The sequence below is a fragment of the Mchenga conophoros genome, linkage group LG5 (genome assembly GCF_057382185.1).
Source record: "Mchenga conophoros isolate Kocher_MC1m ecotype Shallow Benthic linkage group LG5, M_conophoros_male_GT1.1, whole genome shotgun sequence".
In the NCBI taxonomy this organism is placed as follows: Eukaryota; Metazoa; Chordata; class Actinopteri; order Cichliformes; family Cichlidae; genus Mchenga; species Mchenga conophoros.
This window is the reverse complement of record NC_140530.1, coordinates 17,781,085-17,806,551: the sequence shown is the minus strand read 5'-3', so window position 1 is coordinate 17,806,551 and position 25,467 is coordinate 17,781,085. Positions and strand designations below refer to the sequence as shown.

The following is a 25,467-nucleotide window of genomic DNA, read 5'->3' as shown; positions in this document are numbered from 1 at the left end:
AACCAAACTGAGTAAACTGAGTAGGCACATGAGTCAATACATGAGCACAGCTCAGCAAGGCATTGGAAATAACACCAGAGGGCCAAAATGGAATTCATTGGGACTGTGGAAAACAACACTCCAAGGCAAATCGCACCAGTCCCTTGTCCAGCCCACCAGGATCCACAGTAAAGCCATTTGGATGTCATTCTGACTGAATACATGTGGCCCCTAAGAATCAGATCTATAAAGGCAGGGGTCTACCACAGCCAGCTGCACCCAAGTTTCAGATTGTACAAAGGTGCTGTGTGGCTGAGATAGTGTACAAGAACATCTCTGCCACATACGGGAGACACCACCAAAGGTGCTAGGATCCTGTGGGACTTCCAGACAGACAAGCAGCTGCTGGCGAGTCAACCAGGCACAGTGGTGGCTGACAAGGAGCAGAAGACCACAGCTGTGATAGATGTGGCCATCCCAGTGGACAGCATAGAGAACAGAGAAGTACTAGGGGCTTGAAGGAACCACTGATGCAGATGTAGAAGACAAAGTCAAAAGTGGTCCCAGTAGTAATGGGAGCACTAGGAGATCAAACCCAGAAACTGGAAGATAAGATTCTAAAAGATTCCACGCACAACATCCGAGGTTTCTGTGCAGAAGACAGCAGACCAAGGAACAGCTAAGATACTGAGGAACGTTTAAAATTCCAAGATTGAGGATCAGCTCCCATTGGGTCAGAGGCAGAATTTTCTGATACCCTATTGTCAATGGAAAATTGTATTTAGTAGTCAGTATAATCTTTTAGTGATATAAGTTTGCATATGGTAGAATGCTGCATGTAATCATTTGTGTGTAGAAGTATATAGTTGGTGGCATATTGAAAGAATGTCTCATCCTAGGAGGTCTGTAACATTCTAGGGTGCATCCTAGAAGCATGGGAGAGGTCGTACCTTGTCTTATTGTTTTACGGTAGGATTAACGTAGCTATGTCTGTTTTAGTTTAAGTGCTTCTTTACATATAGATGAACTGCTGGACTTCCTCACCATGTTATTTAGGGTGAAACATTTAGGGTGAGGGGGAGACTACCCTTTTCCTGACCAAGGATGTACCTTTTGTGCTTTCATGTTATATGACCCTTTGATCAGCAGGACACACACACACACACACACACTGAAGTATAAATAAAGACCGGGGCAGTTTCTCAGCGCGAGTCTCTCAGTCTGGAGACTGCCCTTGCTAGCAAGAAGTTCTGTGTGTTTCTCTTCTCTGAGTCTTTACTGAAGAAGTGTTTTAGAACATATTTCTTAACACCTATATATAGCCACATAACTGCAGAATGCATGAAGAGAAACAGAACTTTAAGGTAATTTCATCCATCCTACAACTAGGGAGGAGTTGTAATTTTACACTTACCTTTATCGGTAAAATTTGTTTACATATTTTTGTGGTTTCTGTAATAGATCAGTAAACATTAAAAACAACACAAATCACTTGAAAACAAAGAAACTGTAATGTTGAGTTTTTCAGCCGGTATCAGCAAACCTGGCAACCCCGAGCGGACGCTTGGTGATGACGAAAGAACCCTGCGACTAACAAACTGAGTGGAAACAAGCGTGAGCGAGCGCAGATTCCGGCAGTTTGTTCATAACTGGGTGAACATCCTGAATATCGTCAGCATTAACATCTTTCCTTTGATCCATCATGGCTTCGTCCATGCCGCAGAAGCGTTACTACAGACAGCGAGCCCATTCAAACCCGATGGCGCACCACACCTTTGATTAGTGAGTGAGCTCCATGTGCACGGCTCTCTGTGAGCACGATTAGGTGTTTCTGAGTGTTTGGATTGGTATGAGAATAAAACAAACAGATAACATAAAAGAAACAGGAAATAGAGGATCGCTGCTGATGGATCCTTTATTTTCAAAAGGGGTCTGTCTTCCGCAGAATACGATTTAATTGAAAACTATTTATAGTGATGTACTTTCTCCTACTCCTCTTCAGCCCTGTGTGTCCTGATAAAATGGACTGGTCCAAGCTGTATCCAGACTTATTCACTGGCAGCCTGAGTGAGACAGAGCCCCCTCGAGTCGAGTTTGCTGACATTGGATGTGGATATGGGGGGCTTTTAGGTACTACACACAGCCTGTGTATAAAGACCACATTCAGCCTTTTATTGCTCCGTAATCTACATCATGTTTGTGTCTTTATTTTCTCTGCACTCCAGTGGAGTTATCTCCACTCTTCCCAGATAAGCTCATCCTGGGTATGGAGATCCGGGTGAAAGTGTCAGATTATGTTCAGGATCGTATCCAGTCGCTGCGTGCCTCAAATCCAGCGAGCTACCAGAACATCGCCTGCATTCGTAGCAATGCCATGAAGTACCTCCCCAACTTCTTTTGTAAAGGACAGGTGGGTTACTGCTGTTTAATGAATCAGCACGGCAGAGGTGTCTTTTGGCTTAACTCGCTCAGTAATTCCTGCAGAAATATTTCGCTTTGAGCTCACAAAAATGCTGCAGATTAGTCCCCTAAAAAATGTTCTTGGTCTCTTACCCGCATAAAATGGATTAGTGAAAAAGGTTAAGTATGAGGGCATTATAAGGCAGCAGTGTGATTTAAGAAATTAAAAAGGGAACATTATTAATTTGGTTTAGTTGAGCTTTTTGTTGGAATTCGTATTAGAACTCTTAAATTTCCAAAGCTGGCTCAGGCTGGCTTCAATCAAACATAATGCAAAATGTTAGAAATCACTTCTGGATCAGTCGCAGTTTTTCACTTTTGTTTTTAAAGAAATTAAAAGCATTTCAAACACATTTGACATATCAAATTAGAATACCTTTCCCCAAATATCAAACACATTTAAAATGAAATGTTCAGTTCTTGAATAAGATAATAACACTGGATGTCGGTGTCTGCGGTGCGGCATTCATCTATAACACAGTTTATATGTAGTTCTTACACTTAAACCAGACCATCAAGATGTGAATGAAGTGCAGATTTTTAAGGTTTAACAAAAAGTTTGCATTAACTGTTTAGGAGTTACACGTATGTATGCGTCATCCTCATTTTCAGACACTTAAAATAAACTGAACAAACTAGCGTGACTTTAAATGGGATTTTTGAAGTGTAAAACTCTCAGACATGACCAAATTCTGTGTTCTCTCCCTTGAGATGCTCTGCTATGAGTTCATCCTGCTGGTTCTGTCAGCAGTCACGTCATCAAGAAACACTAGACTGATATGCTTCGGATCATGAGCTGTTTCTCTCAATCTCCGTACGTTTCTCCTTCCATCATTCTGGGAAGTTGTTTTTCTAAACCATGGAAATAATTCTGTCCTCATGAGCTTTAGTCGTCTTCTGTGGTCTTTCATTGTTGCTGACCTTGTCCAGTGCATTCAGTCTTTTTAAGAATGCACCAGATTGTTGATTTGGCCACTCCTGAAGTTTATCTCTATCTTTCTGATGGGTTTATTTTAGCTTTTCAGCCTAATGATAACCTCCCTCACTGGTATTTCTTTAGCGCTCATAAAAATTCAACACTTTGAATCAACTTAAGATATTCTGTCTGCTTCACTTGTCACAAAATAACAGGGAAAACAGGCCTCACATAGAAATTAAGCTGCTCATCAGCCAATTATTTTTGAGTCTCTGTGTATATAAATAAATGTAATTCCTATTTTTGTTAAATCCCTTAAATTAAAGCTGAAACACTGCACTTCAGTCACATATCGGTTGCCTTATTTAAATTTGTGGTGGTGTACAGAGGCAAAAATAGAAAATCAATCTTTCTTTCTTTCTTTCTTTCTTTCTTTCTTTCTTTCTTTCTTTCTTTCTTTCTTTCTTTCTTTCTTTCTTTCTTTCTTTCTTTCTTTCTTTCTTTCTTTCTTTCTTTCTTTCTTTCTTTCTTTCTTTCTTTCTTTCTTTCTTTCTTTCTTTCTTTCTTTCTTTCTTTCTTTCTTTCTTTCTTTCTTTCTTTCTTTCTTTCTTTCTTTCTTTCTTTCTTTCTTTCTTTCTTTCTTTCTTTCTTTCTTTCTTTCTTTCTTTCTTTCTTTCTTTCTTTCTTTCTTTCTTTCTTTCTTTCTTTCTTTCTTTCTTTCTTTCTTTCTTTCTTTCTTTCTTTCTTTCTTTCTTTCTTTCTTTCTTTCTTTCTTTCTTTCTTTCTTTCTTTCTTTCTTTCTTTCTTTCTTTCTTTCTTTCTTTCTTTCTTTCTTTCTTTCTTTCTTTCTTTCTTTCTTTCTTTCTTTCTTTCTTTCTTTCTTTCTTTCTTTCTTTCTTTCTTTCTTTCTTTCTTTCTTTCTTTCTTTCTTTCTTTCTTTCTTTCTTTCTTTCTTTCTTTCTTTCTGTGGATATTTACCAGCTGGCATATAAATACTCCCAAAAAATTGATATCAGCTGCAAAACTCTACTACAGGTTCTGTTGCGCTTCAATGCTTGCGGCTCATTTTAGCTTCTACAATTCTCTAGCAAACCTAAAGAATATGACTGTGGCACTAATGCATTTTATGAATAGAGGAAAAACCACATGCACCTACCTGATATATAGGGCCAGCATTGATATGATTATGTGCAGGTTATTGAATTAGAGCACATATACAAACCTGACCTTTTTTTTTTTTTTTAAATGGCTCAGCCAACGTGGGCTTTAAAAACATTAAACTGACGTCTGTGCTGGACATGCCAAGGTAATAAGAATATGCACGTGTTCAACATATGGACTGAATTAATTTATACAAGGTCCAATAAATCCAGGGATTTCACAACAATGGGGTCATTGACTGACATCACATCAGCTGAGCGAGACGCCTTTTATCCGGCCCAATTAGCTGCAGCGCTCTGACTTGTTGAAACCCGCATTAGACTGCTCAGTGGGCTTAGTGTACCAGGGTTCATTCAGGTATCCTGCATAAAAAAATTCACCTCAAATGCCATGTGTGGGTATCAACTAAAGGAGGAAAAAGAGGCGTAACAGTGACACGTTTATGGAGCACAAATCATGAAGGTGTTTCATATAGAAACATGCACATTTGTTTAATGTATTTATATTTTAGTGTGCAATTTCAGGTCATTTAAAATAATAGGACATGCTGGAAAGAGTTGGGGCTTTGAACAGTGCTAAGAGCAACCTTGCAGAGCTTCAGTGCCTCTAAGCATTAATACCTCTTGGCTCATATTTTTTTTCCCAGAGCTGAACAGTGCAGCTGCATCCTCCTTTAACGTTGGGTGTCTACCTTTTCTTACAATAGGCTCAAAATCATTCAAATTTTAAAGTGACAGTATTAAGTGAAGACCACCCAGACTAGAAATAGAAATTTAGCCACAATCCTTCCCACATGCACGCCGTGTTTCAAGTGTCGGAACAGTGTATTCTAAAAGATTCAATCTCTTTGTTTCCTCCCTCTTGTTGGTGTGTTTTGTAACCCAAAAATAATTCAGTTCTTTGAAGGTTTTTCCACCTTCTGTCAGCACTGAAGGAGCCCCTGAGGCTGTAGCCGTCCCCAGTGATTATCCCCACAACTCGCTGTCTGTACCTGATGTTATTTATTTTAACTAATAAAAAGTGACTGGAAGTATTTTTAATATATCAGCCAGACAAATATGAACAGAGCCTGCACTTGTACACTTGTCAAGGACGGAGACACGGGGAACTTTGTGGGAAGAAAAGGAAAAAAAAAATCAAGGAGGGAAATTCCACTTTGCAATTCTCAGCGTAAAATTCAACAGCAAATTATGGGGGCCAGATTTGCTCACCTTTTGTTGTGTTGCATGGCTAAATATAGTTGAATAAAACTGCCTACACTTTGTTTGGTCCTTGCTTGTGTGACTGTTACCGTGTTGTTTCTGTCTCTCAGCTCACTAAGATGTTCTTCCTCTTCCCTGACCCTCACTTTAAGAAGACCAAGCACAAATGGAGGATCATTAGTCCCACTCTGTTGGCAGAATACGCCTACACGCTCAGAGTAGGGGTATGTATTTGAGTTATGCTTATTCCAAGTTTTTAGTGAACATTAATGCATCATTTATCAGACAAAAATGTAAAACATTGTCTTTCTTCCAGTTTTCTTTCAATGTAATTAAAACCTGACCGATATCGGATATTTAAGACAAATACCGATATTTAGGGATGTAAGAGAATCTGATATAACAGCTAATGCTTGTTTTGTTTTTTTGCTTTTAGACATAACAGATTTGTTATATGTAGTTATTTATAAATTCTTATTAAGATGATATGATAATTGCATTTAAACATAATCTTTTTTTATTGCTACAATAAGTTGGATTGCTCACTGACGCTCTGCTCGACACTGCTTGGATCAGCAGGTTGTCGTGTATGTGGCGTTCCGAAAACGTGTTGCCAACAGGGAATTTGTAGAGTGCCCTTAGGTGGGCAACAGGCCATTATAAATGCAGATACCAATGAATCAACAAATAGAAACTATCAACTTGGATATCGGTCGGACTCTAAAGATAAAATCTATGCTTTTTTAATTGAGTGGAAAAAATACATAGCTTAGGGTTCTGTGCTGAGCTTTGCATTACATTTCTCACTTGTACTGGATAATAAATTATAAAATAACTATTCAGTTTTCTTGCTTATCATTTAAAATTGGAAATGCACAAATAATTTTATCGCTTCAGATAAACTATGAACAACAAAGTAACATTTTCTTCAGTGCTGCAGTATGGTTCACGTATGTCTTTGGATAAACACAACAGCTGTTCAGAGACCAGCGTAGTTGTGCGTTGATCCTACGGTGAGCTGCACAGCTTTGCAGACCGCCATCTCCATGTTGTACTGTGTTACTGTCACCGGGGGGCAGTGTCAAAAATGTGTAAATAAAGACGTCTGTGGGCTACTCTTGCTTCCTGTTGGTCCTTCCGCGTGCCCTGGAGTGTTAACAATGTTGAAAACATCTCTCTCTGCGGTAAACTCTACTGTTGCTGCCCTTTCTGTTCAAGCCCACTTAGGCTCTGTATATGTTTTGTAGGTTGTATACCCATAATCCTTCACTCTGTATATCCAAACACCAACGCAAACCTATACAAATGCACTACCATGAATTCTGCTTTAATAGGCTGAGTTCACTGATGGTTTGGAGCTTTTAATGGAATTTGTTGACAGTGGAAATTGATAGTGTATCACTACAATAACCACTTAAAACAGTGTGGTTTAGCTTGTCTCATTACTGTAAGTGTTTTTCCATATATGCAATAATATTTTTTCCCTACTATGGGTCACAGTTGAGAGTTAAACTACCATTTCTTCTAGTTTCCTACATAATTGAACTGTGTACAAACCTGTGAGTTCACAGGAAATAAAATGTGGGAACCGGTGTGGCCTACAACTGGTTTATACACCCAAGTCCTGCCTCTCAGAGCTGTCAAGGCAGCAGTGGGACACTGGGGGTGAACGCTGATGGAGGTTGTGGGGAACAATGGAAGGCTTGTGTATAAATTTATCCTTTTTCCTCCGTTGTGTGTGTGTGCGCATTGATGCACGTGTGCATACATACGTTGTGTGTGCGCAGGTGTGCGTGCAAACTCTACAAGGGCCTTCAGCGTTGGCTCGCAGCCAGAACTGCCGGTGGGAGCGGAGGCTGTCAAGTGTGCGCTCATTTGTAGAGGCAGTTTCAAACCAAAACAAGTCTAATTTTAAGTTGTGACTAAGTTTTAAATCTTGGGTATTGTCAGAACGGCAGGATAAAACGGCGTCCCTCACCCTGCTTTTTTTTCTTTTTTCTGGAAATTAAGACACATACGTGCTGACATGCACTGGTGTGGAAATCTGTGCCTTTTCAAAGTGTTCAAAGAAATCCAAGTTCTAGTAATTTTATCAGCACGGTCTCCAAAGTAAACTACCTTGACACAGGTGATTCACCTCTGTGTTGGCATTAGGTTATTTTTATCTTTAGAGATAAATTGCTCTCCAAAGGTGATGAAACCATATAACTAACTGCAGGTCTGAAATGTCTGACAGTGTCAAAAAAAAGAGACTCGTATATGTGTTTGTTATTTTTTCATCAGTGCAGTAGTGAGTGTGTTTGTTTTTTGATAAATGGGTTCATATCAGTAAATAGCAAAGTTTTAGTATTTTTCTCAGAGCTGTGTTAATGGTCTCTGTGTGTTTGTCTGTTTGTGTCAGGGTTTGGTATATACCATCACAGATGTGGAGGAAGTCCACCTCTGGATGGTGAAGCACTTCAGTGAACATCCACTGTTCACGCGGGTCGTCGATGAAGAACTGGTACGTTGACATGCTTTGCATCGCTGTGTTTGCAGGTCATGACATCAGCATTTGGTGTTCAGCTGCTCACTCGAGCAAAGTAGTCAAAAGTAGGATATGAAATAGGAAATAGTTTTTCGGGGGGGGGGGGAATAGAAAATATTGCACTGTTTCCTTAAATAAGAAATGTAAATTTTCTATTATTGATCAGAAAAGCGCAGAATGGTGGTAAGTTGATTTGTATGTTAGAATAAGTTGCTAAAAAAAGTTACTGAACAGTGTCAGAAAGTGCACGTTTTGGTCTGCTGTACCATTAGATGTGATTCAATCCTAAATCCTCTTTTGGCAGGCTGATGATGTCATCATAAGTCGTCTGGGTACCTGCACAGAGGAAGGAAAGAAAGTGCAGAGAAATGGAGGAAAGAATTTTCTTGCAGTTTTCCGGAGGATTGAGGATCCACATGAGATTTCCTGAAATAAAGGCCTTATGCAGTCATCTGTGCGTGGGTTCAGCTGCTCTGCTGATGGATTTTTCACCAACCAGATGAATGCTGATTTTTTTTTCTTTTATTAATGGACCCTTTTAATATTAGCAGATTTTTAAAAAACAATTTTTGGGGGGGCTTTTTCACATAATTTATGTTGTTTTTTTTTTATTTTCTCAGACTGTAAAAGAGACGTAGCACATGATAGGATCTGACGTGTTTGGTTACACTTTCTAATTTTTTGCCTCTCTTGTTCTTTAGTTTCTCTCGCCAAATGTCAGCGTGCTGGTTTTGGATGTCATGTAAAGATGTACAGTATTTCAATTAAAAAAAACTACTAACAAAATTTTAAATGCATTTAATGACTCGATTTCTATATTCATAATTTGTTTACTAACATTATTTTTAGAATAATAATGAAAATGGACAGGTTAAATATTGTTATCTAAAACCACAAACCTATCAAACTGTGCTGCAGACTTCGCTGATAACTGTGCTGCGAAAACCCTTCCCAGGTTTTTTAACTTTGGATTACAAGCAAATATTTGAAAAGGCACATAGTTTTCACTCTTAGACTGTATATAAATGATTGTCACCCACTGTAAACTCCTGTTTGGAAGCCTCAAGGCTCAAGTGACCATTGCCATCTTGGTATTTTGGAGCCAATAATTACTTTAGCAGTTTCTCATGTGCTGTCGCATGAATGCCTTCAATACTTGGATGAGGTGTTGGAGTGCTAACTTATCAACTTCTTCTATGTACGTGTATCCATAGACTGTATGGCTGTATCATACCAACACAAAATAAGACTGTAGCATTTTACTCCCTTTAACTAAAACACAGAACTGTTAGACTGGCTGTTGTACCTCACTGCACAGCATGCCATACTTTTGGAGTGGATTACATTACAAATGCAGTGCATGTTCCATTATAAAGTCCAATTATATAATCAGTGAAAATGCTAACTTTGTGTTCATTTAAACATTTTAACTCAGCATTCCAAGTTGCTAGATAGTCAGGAGTCTGGAAAGGGAGCTGGGCAGATTTGAATCCCATTTGCTGCTGCAGGCTGCGGTGATTACAAAAACAGGACAGCACATGCCTTCATGTTTGAAACCCAGACACTGGAAAACTTGAGCTGAAAGCAAAGAGAAGCTCTCAAAATACATGTCGTCATCACAATTAGAAATCTTTCCACTTTTGTATCCTTTGTTCACCACATTTGGCAGTATGTATGGAGTGCAAATTCTCAAGCCTCTCCACATTTCTTTATATTTTGATTCCAAGGAGCCAGGCTTTCTTGGAATTTTATTATAGTGGTCTTAAGCAATAGTTCTCCAGGGTTTCTGGAGGTCTTTCAAACGTTTTCCTTGGACATTGGCTGCTTTTACAGTCATTTTCAGTCCTTGTATCTCCGCCTTTTTTAGTCAATTTTCTTTTTTGTAAAGCCATTTAACACTGTCGTATGAGTCTTTCAGTAATGGAAAAAAAATGCACATTGAGCATTGTGTTTACAGATAACAGACAACTTTGCACTTTAAATTGTATCTTTAGGCACTTTGTTAATTGCAGCCTGTCACGTAAACGCATGATTTGTTCCCATTTCTTTAGTTGCCAAAGATAACAGTTTGGCATAAAATAGTATTTTTGCACCAACAGCTTGATTTCCAAAGAGTTATTGGCCAAAGACTTGGCATATGACAGCATGGTGCACAGTATGTTCTTAAAACATTGGAGGAAACTGGATAAGTGAAGGACAGAAGGACAAAATGCAGCAGAAACCTGACACAGGACCTGAGAGATGCATCTGGATCTGCAGTTCATCCATCTAATGTTCACTGAAGCCAAATCAGAAATACACACAATGGACGGGTGGCTGGCTCAGATGGGTTTGTTGCCATGTGGCTAAGATTTGTCATAATTGTGTGATTTGCGATTTCCAAAGGAAAAGGCTGAGTTATGACATTTACTCAAGAACTGGACTGAAAATCAGCAGCAACAGGTCTGATGAATCCAAATTTGACATAAACAAGTCTTTATCAGGATGTATGGAGAACATCAGGAGAGAGGTACAACAGTGAGTGTCTACGGTCATCTGTAAAACACGGTGGAGGCTCTGTATTGGTTTGGGGCTGTATTTTAGCCAGTGGTGTTGGGGGACTAGTCAAAATGAATAGAATCAGAATCAGAATCAGAATGGGGTTTATTGCCAAATGTTGAGCAGGTTTACAACATTAGGAAATTGCTGCGGTGCTTCAGTGCAAACATGCTGTCATAAATAGCACTTAAATAGACATGGAAAAAAATAAAAGTAGGGATAAGAATTAAAAGTGCTACGTGGAAAGATATGTGCATGAGATATACATGAGATATATACATGAGAATAAGAATTAAGAGTGCTACGTTGAAAGATATATACATGAGTGCAGGTGGTGATCAGTGCCAAACATAGAATGATGCAGTGACACAGCGTAGGGTCATGTGTTAGTGGTGGGAACAGTCATATGGTTATTGTTCATGTGTCCAACAGCAGAGGGGAAGAAACTGTTCTTATGGCGAGAGGTTCTGGTGCGAATGGACCGGAGCCTCCTGCCTGAGGGGAGCAGGTCAAACAGACTGTGTCCAGGGTGAGAAGGGTCAGCTGAGATCCGAGCTGCACGCCGCAGTGTCCTGGAGGTGTACAGGTCCTGCAAAGATGGGAGTCTGCAGCCAATCACCTTCTCAGCAGAGCGCACAACACGCTGCAGTCTCTGTTTGTCCCTGATAGTGGCTCCAGCGTACCACACGGTGATGGAGGAGGTGAGGATGGACTCGATGATTGCAGTGTAGAACTGCATCATCGTCCGTGTTGGCAGGTTGAATTTCTTCAGCTGCCCCAGGAAGTACATCCTCTGCTGGGCTTTCTTGATGACGGAGGTGATGGTGGGCTCCCACTTCAGGTCCTGGGTGATGGTGGTACCCAGGAAGCGGAATGAGTCCACAGAGGTGATGGGGGTGTCAGTCAGGATGATGGGGGGGAGTGGGGCTGTGTGCTTCCTGAAGTCCACAATAATCTCCACTGTCTTCTGGGCATTCAGCACCAGGTTGTTGTGGCTGCACCAGGACACCAGACGTTCAACCTCCCTCCTGTAGGCAGACTCGTCGAATAGAATTACGAATGCAGAAAAAATACAGTCAGATGTTGATCCACCATGCAATATCCTCTGTAAAATGTTTTAGTGGCTTTAATTTTAGCATGAAAGTGACCTCAAACACACTGCCAATGCTGTAAAAGCATACCTGGGTAGAATAACACACAATGGAGCACTATGCCTGGACCTCAACTTTATTGTTTCAGTGTGGGATCATATAAGACTGGCTGGCTGGGAGAATTCAGGATGTGCTGAAGAGTAAAGGGGATCATGGCAAATACCGACTTTCAAGCTTATTAGTATTGTACAGTTTACTTGATCCATTTTTAAAATAGTTAATCCAGTTTACCAAGTAATGTGATTGTTGTTCATGAATTTCTTTTCTTTTTCTTTGCTAAATACAGGAAGTATTACCAGCTTTTTTTATGGTGTGAACGTTAATCAGTCCATCAAATGTGTGACGATGGGGAGCCGCTCTTCTGTTGACACTTATTTTAGCCATATGGCAACAAACCCATCTGAGCCAGCCAAATCAATGCATCATGCAACATTTTTATGCTATCAGGTCATCAAATAAGAGTTTTATTAAATGCTCTCCATGGGAATCCAGGAAAGGGAAACTTAATGATTTGCATTTGGCAGGACTAATAAAGTGTGGATTTACTTTTGTTTCACCCAAAAAGAATTTGTGACATCCAGATATTGGAATGTTACTGGGGTCAAAGATAAATCCCCCTGAACGTCTTTACAGAGGCAGGTGCTCGACTTATTTTGTCATAACATAATCGACAACTTAAAGCTACAGTTCTGGCACTACACAGGGATAAAACAATATCTTTAAACCACATGAAAGATTGATGGCGCTCTTTTGTGTGTACTGTATCTTAGTTATGAAAACACCTCCAGCAGCTGACTAGCTTTGTTTAGCGCAGACATGGATAGGGCTGGAGACAAACCCTAGCCACAAGCAAAATATATATAGACTGATGAATTTTGTGCCAGACTACTTTTTAGCCTGAAATAATAACTTTTTTATTTTTTGTTGACACTGGAAGAATGCCAGACAACCAATATGCTCTAAAGAAGTTACTGTCCCGGCTAAGAAAAATTCAGACACATGACTCCACAAGCCCTCTCTGATAAACCACAAACTGCTTAGGATTTTGGCAAATTAGGAAGAAATCTGGAACAGGTTCATAAGTGACCTTTTTCATGTTTCTCTCCATTTTCAAACTTGATCTTGAGCTAAAATAACCAGCTACAATTTACTAGCTAAAACCTTAAACAATCATATGAAAAAGTATTTTCCACTTACTTAAAATCCTTTAGTTTTTCTCAAAAACTGACTGTGCGCCGGTGTGCCTTAAGTATGAATTCTGGTTGTGCTTAGTGACCTCGAACTGATTTTATGTGGTACACGCTGCTCAAAAATCTGTCAAAAAATGTCTTAGTACGACTTTGGTAAGCTACGAAGCCGCAACGCTCGATGAATTATGGCTACCGTAGTCAGTTATGTTATGTTATGTCTTTAACTTCTGTCATCACAGTCATCCGTCAGCTCGATAGCCGCTCTTCACCGAGCCAAACTGCTCAGTGGAGCCACCTTGTGTTGTACCTTGTTCCTCTCCTTCAGGGAACAGAAGTTATAGACATAACTATTCGTTCCCTTTCAGTCAATTCACTCGGTACAACACATAAGTATGGGACATATATACACACCCCGCAGAGCAGCCACCGAACCGGAATCAGACCACCACCACCTTAGTGTGCGGTAGACCCAGCAGAAAGGATAGCTTGAGCCACCAAAGGGGCTGTAACGATAAAACCACACAAAAGTCTGCGGTGATGCCAGACTAGCTGCTGTACAAATATCAGCTACAGGCACCCCTTTAAAAAGAGCCCATGAGGTTGCCATCCCCCTGGTGGAATGAGCTCTCACTCCCTGGGGCAAAGCAAGACCTTTGGTGCTGTACGCCAGTGAGATAGGTTCTATAATCCAGCAGGACAGCCTCTGTTTAGACAGAGCTCTACCTCTAGTTGGATTAGCGAAGCAGACAAACAGCTGGTCACATAAACGCACATTCTGAGTATGCTCAATGTAGGTGCGTAGCACATGAACTGGACAAAGAGAATGCATCCTCCTCTGCTCCTCAGATGCAAAAGGATGGATCTCAACCACTTAGAGCTGCAGGCATGATCTTGGGAAAATAGGTAGCATTTGGACGCAATACGAGAATTGTGTGCAGGAGGGATGCACATGGATGCGCATGAAGAACATCCACTCGCTTTGCCGAAGCAAGAAGTAATGCAGTCTTATATGAAAGAAATTTCATATCCACAGACTCAATGGGTTCAAACGGGGGGCTACAAAGGGCCTCTAGCACCAAAGACAAGTCCCAAGCAGGGACACTGAACTTAAGCATGGATCTCAGCCGGCGAATCCCTTTCAGAAAATGTATGGCAATGGGATGTGCACCTGGTGTCACCCTGTCAAAGTCAATATGACAAGCAGATATAGCTGCTAAATAAACCTTAATTGTCGAAAATGAAAGGCCCTTATCCAGCAGCTCCTGCAGGAATGTCAAAACATCCACAATAGAGCACTGAAATGGGAGAGTGTGGCGGTCCTGGCACCATTGCTCGAAAGCTCGCCATTTGTAAGCACACAAGCCTCTAGTAGATGAGGCCCGTAGCGCTCTGAGTTGTCGCTATCACACTGGGTGGGCAAACCCTTAGCAATCAAGTTTAACCTCTCAGCAGGTAAGCATGAAGGCGCCACAGATCCGGGCGCGGATGAATCACTTCTCCTCCTGCCTGAGAGGAGATCCCTGTGGAGAGGAAACTGCCAAGGACTCGCTGCTAGCAGGTTGATTATCTCTGCATACCACGACCTTGTGGGCCACCAAAGGGCCACTAGAATCAGAGAGAGAGAGAGAGAGACTGCTGACGCACTCTCTCTAGAACTGGAGATATCATTTCCACTGGGGGAAATGCATACAGGAGCATGTCTGGCCATTGGTGCACTAGTGCATCCATGCCCAAGTGCATTGTGGTCAATTATGGAGAAGAACAGGGGGCGGTAAGTATTCACCCTGGAGGCAAAGAAATCTACTTGCGCCTTGCCAAATAGATCCCAAATCTGAGCCACTATTAAAGGATGTAACCTCCATTCTCTCACCAGAGGACCCCACTGGGGAGAAGGTCCAGCCCCAAGTTCAGGTGGCCTTGAACGCAGGTGAACACTGCACCATAACAGCAGAGAGCGAGACAGCTTCAACAGGGGAAGAGAGCGTATTCCTCCCTGCCTGTTTATGTAAGACACCACTGTTGAATTGTCCGTCCTGACTAAGACATGTTGGCCCTCCAGGACTGGACGGAAATGCTTTAGAGCTAAGAACACTGCTAACAGCTCTAAGTGGTTGATGTGCAGCTGGTGCTGGGCTGCGGACCAGATCCCTCTCACTGATGCACCCTCGCACAGCGCTCCCCACCCTCTTAGGGAAGCATCTGTGGACACCACCTTGCGAAACAACACCCTCCCAATCCGAGAGTGCTGATGCAGCAGCCCGGGCTCCCTCCAAGGACTGAGAGCTAGCATGCAAGACACGGTTACCGTCAGCCTCCTCCGGAGGTGACCCGATGCGCACAGGTGAGAGAGAGTCCAGCGTTGAAACTCTCTCATCTTTAACAGTCCAAGTGGCACTACGGCGATCATAGATGCCATCATGCCCAACAAATGTAATATCGTCTGGAAACGCAGTCTGTGTCCCAGCTGAAACTGAGTGAGGCAGCAATGAAACGCGGCCACTCTGTGCTCCGACAAACGTGTGTGGCTGGAAAGCGAGTATATTTCCAAACCAAGAAAAGTAATCTGCTGACTCGGGATTAGCGAGTTCTTTTGAAAGTTCACAGAGAACCCCAGTGTCTGAATGTGTGACAGAACCAGTGACAGCTGTGTCTCCGCCTTTTGTCCTTGTTACGACCCGGCTCAAAAAACGCAACATAAATAAGGAGACCAGAAGACACGAGATTGTAGGTGAGAAGAGGTTTTAATCCTAAAATGCATAGCAGGTTGGCTAACATGGCTGGTACCACCAAGGTACGGCTAGTGAAGCTTCCTGAAAGCCTGCCTCAGGTATGCTTTTATCAACACCTGACTAGGTGTGGCCAATTAGCACCAGCTGAACAGTTTAGGGGCTGCAGAGGGATGTAACACCTCCCTCAAAGGGTTCCTCTAGGACCCCTAAACAAATTAAAAGCTCCTCTGAAGCCTTCAGGTACTTCAGGTACAACAAATAACAACAACCAAGTGATCTGTTGTCTCCACTACACAAATGGTCACATACAAGTGGCCTTATACCACAACAAGTTACTTTAATCCACAAGGTTCAGTAAAGCAATCGTACTAGTGACCAACCACAAAATGGAGAGCTATGGCCACACAATGATCACATCGAGGGTGGCTCACCCCCCCTCAGCGTTATTGCCATCACCTGGCCAACAACACTCACAAGTGACCTAACCAAAGTAGCCAAATCCTCCACAACACCAAAGGTCACAGCATAAAACATTCACCCCATGAGGATCTCATTTGGCATCCACCAACACTGACATATTAGATGCACACACGGTGTACACACTATGCCAACTTAAAAACAGCCTACCTGCCTCAGCTACAAGACCATAATTAATGAATGGTCTCAAACCTCTTGCCAAGTTTGGTGCCACTGATTTACTATGTGCAACTCCCAGCCTAAAACGCTAAAAACAATAAAACCCTAACTTTACCTACCTAGTCTTCAGTTGTGTACCAGGATCTAGGCGACTTTAAACGCAAACTCAAGGGTAGGCAGCAGACCAGGGGTACAGTCTCCCACCAAACCCTGAAGCATACACCCACCCAGGATAACCACCAAACACAACAAATTAAAACAAAGCAAAACAACAAACAAGTGCTCCGATGGAAGGGCAGCACAGCTACCCAGCTGAAACACACTTACTAAAGGGACGTTGCTCAATCACAGTGAACACCTTCACTCACCCACTTAAAAGAGAAAAACTGATATTCAGTCGCCACAAAAATGTCCAAACAATCCCGGATGAGCCCCCACTTATGTTACGACCCGGCTCAAAAGCCGCAACATAAAAAAAGGAGACGAATAACAGAGTGTTAGTGAGAAGAGGTTTTATCTTAAAATGGCATAGCAGGCTGGCTGAAATGGCTGGTGCCACCAAGGCAAAGACTAGTGAGCTCCTGAAAGCTTCTTCTCTCTCTCTTCTTCGTGTTTAACGGCAGTTGGCACCCAACGTAAAGGAGCATTACCGCCTCCTACTGTTCCGGAGTATGGGTCAGACAGTGAGTTTAGCTCCTGAAAGCCTGCCTCGTGTATGCTTTTATCAACACCTGACTAGGTGTGTCCAATTAGCACCAGCTGAACACACTGAGGAGATTAGGGGATGCAGAGGGACGTAACAGTCCTACTCTTCTTTCTACACTCACAATGATGTATCATAAAATTTCCTTCTTCTTGTGCCAAGTCACTAGCACTCACCTGTCTCTTTTCCTTCCTAATACTCAGGTTGAGACATGAACCTCTGCTGCCTCATTAACATCCCACCCTGCCACCTCAGGCTAACCCTAAATCAGACCGAGGTGCTATGTTTCTAGAGCAAAATCCTGACACGTTCCCATAAAAAAAAAAATGTATTCTGATGGGGCTTTACGCAGCCACAAAAGAGAAACTCATCCTGCAAGTTTGACTTCAGAATCAGATCCTTGCTCATTTGGGATTCTTAGATCTAAGCTAATGAGAAGCTTCTCTCTATTGACCTAAGTGTCCGATAAAATCTTTCCCTGGCTTTCAACTCAACAAAGAAAAACTGCTCACTTTGTATTCAGCTTCACATGCTGTCTTTTAGCCCATTCTTGCAACTCTTCATTTCAAAACAAAAAAAAAATCACAAAATAACTTTTCCAACTGTTTTCATCTTTCATTTGTTTTTATTCACAGACTGACATAAAGTCAGCATCAGGGTTCAGTCTGACCCTCCACTGTAGACACAGTGGTGGTGATGTTTTATTGTTATTTTTTTCGTGACTGAAATAAATGGCAGAAAAGTGTCCCACGTTTGATTTGATAAGGCCATAGATGAAGCTGGAAATCCAAAGCCACAGATGTTGGAAATGTATGTGTAAAGTACGGTTATCAATCCACTCTACTCAGGAAAAAACATCTTAAACGGGCGATCGTGGCTCAAGAGTTGGGAGTTCGCCTTGTAATTGGAAGGTTGCCGGTTTGAGACCCAGCTTGGACAGTCTTGGTCGTTGTGTCCTTGGGCAAGACACTTCACCCGTTGCCTACTGGTGGTGGTCAGAGGGCCCGGTGGCGCCAGTGTCCGGCAGCCTCGCCTCTGTCAGTGCGCCTCAGGGTGGCTGTGGCTACAATGTAGCTTGCCATCACCAGTGTGTGAATGTGTGTGTGAATGGGTGGGTGACTGGATGTGTAAAGCGCTTTGGGGTCCACTAGTAAGGCGCTATACAAATACAGGCCATTTACAATTACTCAAACTGTCTAAGCAAATGTCTCACAGTTTTACCAAACAACGCAGTTTATTCCATGCTTTCATTCTCTTTCCTTTTTATTTTTGTCCAGCCAGCATATGTCAGTGATAAATAGAAGGAAATGTGATCTGTTCAAACTTTTAAGAGTAAACTTTGGCGTTGATGGACACCGGTAATTATTTTTGAAGCCGAGTGCAGCTGCAGCCCTTTCAGTAATTGTTTACACCTGCCGGTCATGACATCACGACCGCCTCATTATTCAAGTCAGCTTGCACTGGATCGCCCCGATATATGTGCTGAGAGATCATTAATCATGTCGGAGCTGCTACATAAGGGTCATGGGTTAGTCTGAATCTGTACTTTTTATGCTGGGTAAATATTTTTCTTGGTTTGTATTAGAGATGGACCGATCCGATATTAGTATCGGTATCGTCCGATACTGACGTAAATTACTGGATCGGATATCGGAGAGAAATAAAAAATGTAATCCGATCCATTAAATATCAAAAGTTCGTCTCTGAATGTTTGTAAAGCATTCCCATGTTAAGCTTAACAACCGATATATGGAGCGACTGCCTCTTCTCTCTCTCTCTCCTGCTGCTACTTCAATCATGAAACTGCTTAATGATCAGTTGCTCGGCTTTTCTGTTGCGAGTTCGTCTCTCTTCTTTGTTTTTGGCCCACTTTGCACCAGAAAGAGGAAACCAGTGGCTGAATAACAGCAGCACGTTTAAGCTTGATCAGCTGTTGTTAGAATGTATTTAATATTACTTTCTACACCAGGATCCTTTTCTATGCAGCTGACGGCTGGTAACTGTGCAGGAGCGGATCTAGCAAAGTTTAGCCAGGGGGGCCGATAGGGCATTAACAGGGAAAAGGGGGCACAAAGACATACTTTTCTTTCTTATTCTCATTTAAAATGTCGAGCTTTTAATAAATAATTATCTGAATCTTACACCCAAAGTTTTAATCTGATGTAAAATGTATAGAAGTCCATTACTGTATATACACTGAAATGCCACAGATGCCACAAGCAATGAGGGAGCGTGCAATTGGCATGCTGACATCAGGAATGTCAACCAGATCTGTCGCCCATGCATTGAATGTTCATTTCTCAACCATAAGCCGTCTCCACAGGCGTTTCAGAGAATATGGCAGCACATCCAACCGGCCTCACAACCGCAGACCTCGTGTAACCACACCAGCCCAGGACCTCCACATCCAGCAGGTTCACCTCCAAGATCGTCTGAGACCAGCCACCCAGACAGCTGCTGGAACAATTGGTTTGCACAACCAAACAATTTCTGCAAAAACTGTCAGAAACCGTCTCAGGGACGCTCAACTGCATGCCCGTCGTCCTCATCGGGGTCTTGACCTGACTCCAGCTCGTCGCCGTAACAGACTTGTGTGGGCAAATGCTCACATTCGATGGCGTCTGGCACGTTGGAGAGGTGTGCGCTTCACGGATGAATCATGGTTCACATTGTTCAGGGCAGATGGCAGCTGAGAATGTCCCAGTTCTTGCATGGCCAGCATACTCACCAGACATGTCACCCATTGAGCATGTTCGGGATGTGCTTGACCGGCGTATACGACAGCGTGTACCAGTTCCCACGAATATCCAACAACCTCGCACAGCCATTGAAGTGGAGTGGACCAACATTCCACAGGCCACAATTGACAATCTGATAGACTCCATGCGACGATGTGTTGCACTGCATGAGGCAAATGGTGGTCACACCAGATACTGACCGGTTCTGGGTCCCCAGACCCCCAATAGCGCAAAAAACTGCACATTCCAGGGTGGCCTTTTGTTGTGGGCAGTCTGAGGTACACCTGTGCACTACTCATGATGTCAGATCAGCATCCTGATGTGGCACACCTGTGAGGTGGGATGGATTATCTCAATATAGCAGATGTGCCCACTACCACACATTTGGACTGATTTGTGACCACTGTTTGGGAGGGATGGTTATATTGTGTATCTGGAATGAATTTTAGGTCTCTACGTCCATCCCATGGGGAATGGGAGCAAAAACAAAAGTGTTGCGTTTATATTTTTGTTCAGTGTAGTAACTGTTAAGTCTAATATACCCTAGTAAGCTATACTACTTTTTCCTTTGGGAAGGTACCATCTGTGAATTCTGCAATTCTGTTGAAGAAAGATGTTGAATCTATTTAATTATTCTTGAAAAATAATTTAATTCTGTGCATTTTCTTTTCACACTGCATCAAATTAAAGTTCATTCATTCCATTCCGCTTATCCTTTTCAGGGTCGCGGGGGGCACTGGAGCCTATCCCAGCTGTCATAGGGTGAGAGGCAGGTTACACCCTGGACAGGTCGCCAGTCTGTCGCAGGGCCAACACACAGAGACAGACAACCATTCGCACTCACATTCACACCTAGTGGCAATTTGGATTATCCAATTAACCTATCCCCACAAGCTGCATGTCTTTGGACGGTGGGAGGAAGCCGGAATACCCGGAGGGAACCCACGCAAACACGGGGAGAACAAACTCCACACGGAAAGACCCGGCCTGATGGTGGAATTGAACGCAGGACCTTCTTGCTGTGCGGCAACAGTGCTAACCACCGTGCCACCGTGCTGCCCCAAATTAAAGTTGATTATGTCAATTAAGCATCATGAGGTGGAGGGTGGTTCCCTATTTTTTTTTTTTTTTGCTGGGAGTTTGCAACCCTATTAGTTAGGTTGCTTAATATTTCTGCTAAGTACTCTTTAAAATACCAGAATAGGAAGGATGGAGCAGGTTTAAGTTTATTAGATTGATCAGTATTGCTGAACTATGAAATATTTTGGCTGCAGTGTATTTCTTACATACAGGTATAACAGAATAGCTTTAGTGTTATTGTTTATTTAAACTTGAGTATGAACTTATACAAAATGCAGCAAGATATTAAAAAACAGTTTTATTGATTAAAAAACACTATATCGGATTCATATCGGTATCGGCAGATATCCAAATTTATGATATCGGTATCGGACATAAAAAAAGTGGTATCGTGCCATCTCTAGTTCGTATCACTGTCAGATTTGGATGAGATAAATTCATCTACAGCTAGTTACATTGCTCTTTGATTTGTTCAATTTAAGGTGAATTTTTTTTTCTTTCATGCTTGTAGAACTGCAAGGTTGGTAATTTGGTTCAATCGGTCCATCTATTTGACACCTAGATAGGATTTTGGCGGTTTTGTTATTTGCAATATTTCAGCAAATTCCTACTCAAGAAAAATCCCTCCATCCTTCTATTCATCCATCCACCCCATTCTAAATTGGGTAGCCGGAGCCAGTCATACTTAGATCCACAGGTCAATTTAAAACGAACCATCAAACATGTATGTCTTTGGAATCTGGGAGGACTCCAGCCAACAAGCAGGTTTGAGAGCAAACCAATGTCTCTGTGCAGCAACTGTGCAAAACACAAAAAAAACCCCATTATAAACAAAAAAACATTGAGTATAATTTAGTTTCTTACTCATTTGACTTATTTGTTTTTTCTTACTTATTTTATGTATGTCAGGATGGGATCTTACAGATTTTGGAAACTTTCCATAAATAGCATAAATTCATTTTGCACACATGATTTTTATCAATTTAAGGCAGAGTGCAAATTAAATTTGTCCACCTCATTCATAAAGGGATTTCTGAGCAACCATACCTTACTTTGTAAGACAAATTTGTGTTTTAGTGCCACTCCTAAACACATGATACAAATGCAAGGGAAAAGTGATTTGAGTTTTTTCATCCATCCATTGTGCTTTCTAATATTTTATTGAAGAACGAAAAGTTATTGTGGCTCTGAAGACTGTTGCTCAATTGTGTTCAAATTGACAACCACTGATCAATGTATGACACAATAAATTCAATACATAGAGTCAAAAGAGCAAAGTAGAACAAAAAGGAGATGCACTACTCTGAAAATCTAGCAACACACACTGAAAACCTCTTTTAAACACTGCAATGCTGCATGTTGCCTGTTGGAAGCCGACCACAGAACATGTAGATCAAACCTGCAGAGATCCTGCAGATTTCTTATTATATATTATAGTTATTATAGAGAATTCGTTTTTCCCTGTGATCAGTCTTTACATGCAGCCCAGAAACATGTCATTATCCATTGCATGCATGCAGTCACTGTGGTGGACATCCCTCATAACCAGCCAGAGTGAAAAACGTTTTCTCATACCTCAAGCACACCTGGTGCCCAGATGTGCTGTTACTCTGACAGATGCCCTTTATGACACCTTAAACACCTTTTTATTATTCAAGAGTGTGTTTTTATTAAGTCCACACAGTCTTAATCAGTTACCACGTTACCACATGTATGCCAATAAAAATCATTATTCAGTAATTTTATTGCTATATTTTTAGTCTTCATTACCACATCTTCATATCTGTTGTGCTCTCAAGCAACTGTTGGGCATTTGGCAGACACTCTGAGTCACTCCAAGCACACTTTGACTTTTTTGCAGAGTCAGAGTGTACACTGTGTTGCCCAAGCATGTCGGAAGCAGTATAAATACATACTGAATCTCACACACTGAAGACAGACCATTTTTAAACATTGAGATATGAAAACCATGTGTGAGATATAAGCACACAAATGTGAGCAGCATGTAAAACACGATAAGGTAGTAATAATAGTTTAATAATAATGATCCAGCAAAGAACGGACTAATCACACATTAAGTATGTCCCCTCTCTGTGATATAAAGATCCAAGAATAGAAAAAAACCTTTAATACAAGCATAAACAGCCATGTGAGAAAGAACTGTTTTCTCTATGACTTTTTTCGGTCTCTCACATCATTGAGGAGGAATTTTGGCCCACTTGTCTTTACAGCTTTGTTACAGTTCATTGAGGTTTGCAGGCATTTGTTTATGCACACATCTCTTAAAGTCCCACCACAGCATTTCAATCAGGTTGAGGTCTGGAGTTTGGGACATTATAACACCTTAATTTGTTTCTTTACAGCCATTCTGTTGTAGATTTGATGCCGTGTACTTGGAATCATTTTCCTTTTGTAATGGCAAGAGTTTATACAGTTTGTTAGACAGACGGCCTCGCATTTGACTCTAGAATACTTTGGTATACAGAGGAATTCATGGTCAACTCAACTGCAAGGGTCCCCAGGACCTGTGGCCCAAATCACCACCCCTCCCCCACCTTGTTTGACTGTAAAGTGTTTGTGCTGATATGCTGTATTTGGGTTGCGGCAAACATGGTGGCGTGCATTACCGTCAAACATCTCCACTTTGTAGTCTTGTGTTCTGTTCAGACGCAACTTTGCAAGCCTAACCTGTGCTGCCATGTTCATGTTCTATGGAGAAGAGGCCTTTTTTGTTACCTGATGACTATATTTGAAATAGGGATACATTCAACAAAACAATGAAACACAGCCGACAACAGGTCATGTCTGTCCATGATCATTCAAATATCGAAAGCAGTGGTTTGGTGTCCCCGGGGAGACCCATCACCATATATAAATTATACTAACAGCTTTCAGAGTGAAGAAAAACAGTGAGACACATTCTCATTCATGCACGCTTAGGCACACATACTGGTACATACTTTCAAACACACTGTGTGTGTTTGAAAGTGTGTACAAAGGCACTCTTCTGATGCCACCCAGACAGGCAGACTGCAGATGTGAACTTTGACACACTAGTCTGGGAGTATAACTACCTCCTTTCTGGGCATTTGGCCAATACAATAAGGGAAAATACCTCTGAGGGTACCCCCTCTGTGCTCTATAGCATGATCTACATTTGGGCCACGACACTTTACACCTTACGCCTTACGCCAGCACAAAGAAGCCATTCTTTCTATTAGGTTTTTCATAATCAGTATTAATCCCCTGCTTCTGAGGCGAGCACAGATTAATTGAAATTCGTTCCTTTTGTGGTCTTAAGTTACCAGCCAGCTGAACAAGAAAGGGAGGATGTGCGTCCAATTGACACCAGTGCAAAAATGTGTCCATCTTTCTTACAAAGAGTTAGAATATTTAATTCCATGCAATAAAAATGACATCAGTCTGACATCATCATAGCTTTACATAGCACCAAATGATTGCTGAGATCCAGCGTTGGTTTGGTTTATATGTTGCTGTTGTCTCTCAGGTGGCTGCCTATCCATTGGACAGGGAGCTTCAGCAGACCAGCAAAAAAAATAACACGTTTGCACTGCGTTGTGTAAGACCGAGACTTATCAAGGCACGAGTGGCCATGTCTAATAAGTTATTAGTGTTGATGAAAATTTCAGAGGTCACTCTTTATCTATCACCCTTCAAGATAGCTATGCATCTTCGATTCAGGAAGTCTGGTGTCATTGCCTCATGTCCTGCTCCATGGTGCACTTTTATCTTCGTTAGTCAAAGTTAGTTTGTTTGCAGCTTCTAATTCAGAAGTCACCTCACATGGTCTAGTCAGATGGATGTCAGATGTACGAGGATTGCTGCAATGCGTAAAAATGGTCTCCTGACAATATCCTCCACCTACCCTGAGGAGTTCTTCAATACAATTGGAGCTGTTATCAAATGCCTGCATCGATCCACCATGCAAGCACTTGATTCACTATCATCATTGTGCAATCAAATCTAACTTTATTATGTCACAGTCGTGCTGCTTTTATTTGTAATGTTCGCACTTCCGTCTCCTTGGACCAGCACTACGCTTTGGGAAAATAACTGATTCAGAAGAACTAATCTCCATGTTCAGCTTGACTATCAAGGGTGTATTTTTGATTATACTGAACAGTTTATGTAAGTGTGTGGGGGGAAGGGCCAGAAGCACAGAAAGTGATCCTCATAAGACTGAATCCTCCCCTGAGCCAAAAAAGATAAACAAACAATTAAAAAAAAAAATCACACCATATCTGGCCTTTGTAGAGAGATTGGACCATAAAATAAAGACAATTCATCTAAAGGGTTGGGGTGTTCTCCACATTATCCCAAACATCATCTAAGTGCTTAAAGTCTGAATATCTTGCATGATGTCAGCAGGGGTTAAGTAACCCACCAGCAGGCTCACTGGACATGTGATGTTGCAGTGGCAAGGAAAAAAAATTCTC

General features: G+C 41.7%; 1 protein-coding gene across 1 annotated transcript; it reads left to right on the top strand.

The window, feature by feature from the left end:
• The first annotated feature begins 1,560 nt into the window (after positions 1-1,560).
• mettl1 (methyltransferase 1, tRNA methylguanosine) lies at positions 1,561-9,603 on the top strand. Its single transcript, XM_085273776.1, has 6 exons — positions 1,561-1,761; positions 1,982-2,109; positions 2,205-2,389; positions 5,829-5,942; positions 8,120-8,221; positions 8,550-9,603. Exons 1-6 carry the CDS (start codon positions 1,682-1,684, stop codon positions 8,673-8,675), a joined length of 735 nt encoding a protein of 244 aa, XP_085129902.1. The 5' UTR covers positions 1,561-1,681; the 3' UTR covers positions 8,676-9,603.
• The last annotated feature ends 15,864 nt before the right edge of the window (positions 9,604-25,467 follow it).

Bases quoted from the DNA above. Each gene is read 5' to 3' on its own strand.
- mettl1 (XM_085273776.1), top strand. From the start codon at position 1,682: ATGGCTTCGTCCATGCCGCAGAAGCGTTACTACAGACAGCGAGCCCAT. The intron at 1,762-1,981 runs GTGAGTGAGCTC...ACTCCTCTTCAG, and splicing joins GCGCACCACACCTTTGATTA to CCCTGTGTGTCCTGATAAAA. The intron at 2,110-2,204 runs GTACTACACACA...TCTGCACTCCAG, and splicing joins TGGATATGGGGGGCTTTTAG to TGGAGTTATCTCCACTCTTC.